Source organism: Berghia stephanieae, chromosome 3, assembly GCF_034508935.2.
Source record: "Berghia stephanieae isolate SIO BIC M18660-M18661 chromosome 3, UCSD_Bste_1.3, whole genome shotgun sequence".
NCBI lineage: Eukaryota > Metazoa > Mollusca > Gastropoda > Nudibranchia > Aeolidiidae > Berghia > Berghia stephanieae.
In genome coordinates this window covers 63,458,543-63,463,310 of record NC_088362.1, presented here as the reverse complement: position 1 = coordinate 63,463,310, position 4,768 = coordinate 63,458,543, and the positions used below count along the sequence as shown (strand labels likewise).

At 36.8% G+C, this 4,768-nt stretch overlaps 1 protein-coding gene across 1 annotated transcript in view; it reads right to left on the bottom strand.

Annotated features, from left to right (window-relative positions):
- The window catches only part of LOC144968180 (uncharacterized), a 47,371-nt gene extending 44,585 nt beyond the window's left edge, over positions 1–2,786 (bottom strand). Inside the window, exons 1-2 of the mRNA XM_078906271.1 lie at positions 2,031–2,786; positions 337–546 (exon numbers count right to left, since the gene is read on the bottom strand). Coding sequence (XP_078762397.1) covers positions 337–546; positions 2,031–2,275 — 455 coding nt within the window. The 5' untranslated portion in view covers positions 2,276–2,786. The remainder of the gene's footprint in view (positions 1–336; positions 547–2,030) is intronic.
- Positions 2,787–4,768: the final 1,982 nt, after the last annotated feature.

Below are 4,768 nucleotides of genomic sequence, written 5' to 3'. Positions count from 1 at the left end.
AACATAATTAAAGCAGCTTGTATAGTAAAATGTTGAGATTCGATTTTCATGACAAAAAACGTACAATCTGAGAGAAAAAACATCCAATCTTACAAAGGTGAAACGAGCATACAAATGCTTTTTTGGCGTACAGTTGGCAACCACCCTACACTGGTATCTTTCACACTTACAAACAGAATTTAAAATGGAGTTATCACCTTTTAAATAATATAAAATGAAGAGAAAAAGATGTTAAAATAAAACTTAAACCCTTTTCAGACACCAGCATCTGCATCAAGTTTTTATTTTTGATTTATTTTGCTTTTTCTTAAATTACAAATGATAAAAAATCCTCACCAGTTTGGATAAGCACAATCTTTGTTGAAATAGAGACCAGTCCCGTTCACCCAGCCAGGACTTGCTGAAACGTCTGCGGCTGCTGACAGATATATGTACATAAGACCAGGCTGTTGATCAAAAGTTGTCGTTTGGTTCATTCGTTGGTAGATCAGCGAGTAGAAGAATGCTCGGTTCAAGGCCATGTTGTGTATGTGAAGAAGCTGTGACCTGTGAGTGAATAAGGTAGAGAAGAATATAGGTCTAAATTAAATGAACTAAAATTTTCTAATATATATATATATATATATATATATAAATATATAAATGAACATTTCTATAGAGCATTTCCACAGATTTACCATGCTCAAAGCGCTTCAAACTATTTCATTTTTTCCTTCAGCAGGCGGTATGGAACCATAGTTTCATAACATACAGTACCAGTCACATGTAATGCATCCTTTTTGTATTAATTGTCTCACAATATCTGTCACTGCCTATAGCCTATAGCCAGTACTCATTTAAATCTGAGTCAAGTGATATTCAAGGCGATTAATACATGTGAGAGTTTAGAGAGGTGGGGGGGGGAGAAGGAGAAGAAGAAGAAGAAGAAGAAGAAGAAGAAGAAGAAGAGAGAGAGAGAGAGAGAGAGAGAGAGAGAGAGAGAGAGAGAGAGAGAGAGAGAGAGAGAGAGAGAGAGAGAGAGAGAGAGAGGGGGGGGGATGGTGAGAAGGGTGAGGGAAGGAACCAGAAGGAGACAGGGTGAGTTTTTATGTTTTGTTTGTTTTTATGACATTTATATTTTTATGGGTAATCTGTTTTCTTTGGTTTTAGGGATTTATGTTTTCTTTGGTTTTATGGGATTAATGATTTGTTTTTATGCGATTTATCATGTTTTGCTTGTGTTTTTTAATTGTGATTAATGTTTTGCTTGTATTTATGGGATTTATTTTTTGTTCGTCTATATGGGATTTATGTTTTGTGTATTTATGGGATTTATGTTTTGGTTGTTTTTATGGGATTTATGTTTTGTTTATTTTTATAAGATTTATGTTGTGATTGTATATACGGGATTTATGTTTCGTTTGTTTTTATGGGATCTATGCTTTTCTTTTTTTTTTTAAATAAGATTTATGTTGTGAGTGTATTTATGAGGTTTTTGTTTTATTTATTCATGGGACTTATGTTCTGTTTGTTTCTGTGAGTTTTTGTGAGGATACCTTAAGGCAAGGCCATTTCAGCTCAAATAAGACCAAGATTATGGGAAACAGGTCTGCACTATACAAGCACACGAGAACAAAGTAGAGAGTGACAAGTCCTTCAAGGTTATGTTCTGTAGAAATGTTTTCTAAGAGCATCTATCCATATGTCTAGTTTGAGATCACCTAAAAGTTCAATCCAGACATTGGCATCACAATCGCCAAGGATCGTAGCCTAAATTCAGATGGTTAATAAAAGGATTTTAATAACTAAATAATAAGAAAATTTAGAAGAGGGGAAAACATGATACTGACTCCCTCCCAATCCTAGCAAAAGACCCCAGGCATGGCCCAGACAAAACCAAAATTCTCGAACATCACACATGCTAGATGAAATGAAACATTCATGAGTTATGATCATTTGAATTTGATTGTTGGGAGGAAGAAGACATCAAAAAACTACCCCCCCCCCCCCCCCACTCTTTCCCCCCAAGGCCTAGGAGACAAGGTCCATACCTGTTGGAGTAGATTCTTGTACTCAGGAGTCTGTTATATTTAGGAATTCCAGCAAGCGTGTTTTCTGGAAGAAGCAGTTCCTCCTTATTTTTGGACTTGCAGTTTTGAGCTGTTATGTTTGAAAACATGTCGTTGACTCTATCCCAGGCATCTCTTTTCATCCATTCAAAGGGCGTGGAGTTGACACAGTAAACTGTCCACATACACACGATTAACGACACGAATATGAGACGTGCCACTGCCATTGTTGATTGATATGCTCTACTTTTCGCCAAGAATAAGAAACTTTCAAAAGCCAAGTCAAAACAATTCAAAACATATCGACAAAAACACTTTTTTTTCAGAATAAAATCAAACTAAATAAAAGTTTTCTAACACCAGACACCGATTCGAGAGCAGTGTAGCTTTAGTCTTTTCTTGTAAAAATCTAATTTTGTTTTATTTCAGGTCGCACATTTTCAAACAAAAACAAGTTATACGAAGAAATGCTCCTACTTCCGCATAAGGGAAATACAGCAATATGGCGGTCATTTGGCACATTTACACATTGCGTTGACACACCGGAGACGTTGGGACAACACACAGGTATGACAATTCTAAAAATAGAACAGGTGAATCACCTATGTAGGTATGAATTTGGAATAGATATGTTTTATGCGTCTTTGGTCCATTTTATAGACTATTCATACAATAAATATATTATGCTTATCAAAGAAAAACGAATTCAATCAATATTGCACGAAAAATTCGAGCTATAAAAAAGTTGTTTTTTTTTCAAAGAGAAAGATAAGCATCTTTTTACGGTGCCCAGGTAATAAAACACCCCAATTCATTTTGCCTTGAATTTTATTTTAATAGTATTTCTATTAATCCTATGATGGAGTTAATTGAAAAACTGAATTACTTGTTGATATAAATTACAAAATAGCAACACAATACGTGCTGCTTAGGCACAGAGTCCTGTAACTTTTTTTTTTCTTTTTCTTTTTTTAGTATAATATTGTACGCAACTGTAATTATTAACGTTCATCTTAGCATTTATTTGTAGCAGGTATTTTCATGTCCTGTCCATAAAGCTGAATTTAGAGGTGATTTTTTTTCTTGCAGTTTTTGTTTTCATTTGTCAGTCAGACAGGAATGTGGAGCTTCTGGGGGGGGGGGGTGTCAATAAGTTATAATTCGTGATCAAGATATAGGTGTCGGTGGATAAGTGAACAATGTTATATCAATGAACAATTCGTACAAAAAAAAAAAAAAAGCCGCTATCAACATGACATGAATTTAAAGAGTTACATACAAAAAAAAAAAAAAAAAAATTTAAAAGAAGAAGAAGAGCAAACATGGGGATTAGGATGACGTGAGCCAAGGAAGGGAGGTAAATAAATGGGAGCAAAGACTGTAATATTTCTTTAACAACAAGATATGAAGTGAGTAGGAAAGTGCCAGAAGACAATAGAGAATAAAAAATTTATTTTTTTTCGCGGCGGTGGTGGGGTTTGAACCTGCGACCTTATTGGTACGACAACTCCGCCTGGCAGGTGAGAGCGTGGCTCTACCGTGTGAGCTATCCACGAACACAAAAATATTCGTTTCAAACCAAAGTCATTTCTAGATCCCTCTCTCACCATTCTTGAGATCGCCGATTCGTTCACCACATCGCGAAGTAATTTTGACCAGCAGTTAAGCTTAATAGCCAATATTCTCATCACAAACATATAACATAGAAACGATTGAGACATTGAGTATGCTCCGGTGAAGGGGTGAATTTTAATTCAGAAAGTGAGTGGAGCAGGCACTTATGTTGGTAACAACAAGATATGAAGTGAGTAGAAAAGTGCCAGAAGACAATAGAGAATAATTTTTTTTTTTTTTCGCGGCGGTGGTGGGGTTTGAACCTGCGACCTTATTGGTACGACAACTCCGCCTGGCAGGTGAGAGCGTGGCTCTACCGTGTGAGCTATCCACGAACACAAAAATATTCGTTTCAAACCCAAAGTCATTTCTAGATCCCTCTCTCACCCACTTCTTGAGATCGCCGATTCGTTCACCACCATCGCGAAGTAATTTTGACCAGCAGTTAAGCTTAATAGCCAATATTCTCATCACAAACATATAACATAGAAACGATTGAGACATTGAGTATGCTCCGGTGTATGGGGTGAATTTTTAATTCAGAAAAGTGAGTGGAGCAGGCACTTATGTTGGTAACAACAAGATATGAAGTGAGTAGAAAAGTGCCAGAAGACAATAGAGAATAATTTTTTTTTTTTTCGCGGCGGTGGTGGGGTTTGAACCTGCGACCTTATTGGTACGACAACTCCGCCTGGCAGGTGAGAGCGTGGCTCTACCGTGTGAGCTATCCACGAACACAAAAATATTCGTTTCAAACCCAAAGTCATTTCTAGATCCCTCTCTCACCCACTTCTTGAGATCGCCGATTCGTTCACCACCATCGCGAAGTAATTTTGACCAGCAGTTAAGCTTAATAGCCAATATTCTCATCACAAACATATAACATAGAAACGATTGAGACATTGAGTATGCTCCGGTGTATGGGGTGAATTTTTAATTCAGAAAAGTGAGTGGAGCAGGCACTTATGTTGGTAACAACAAGATATGAAGTGAGTAGAAAAGTGCCAGAAGACAATAGAGAATAAAAATTTTTTTTTTTTTTCGCGGCGGTGGTGGGGTTTGAACCTGCGACCTTATTGGTACGACAACTCCGCCTGGCAGGTGAG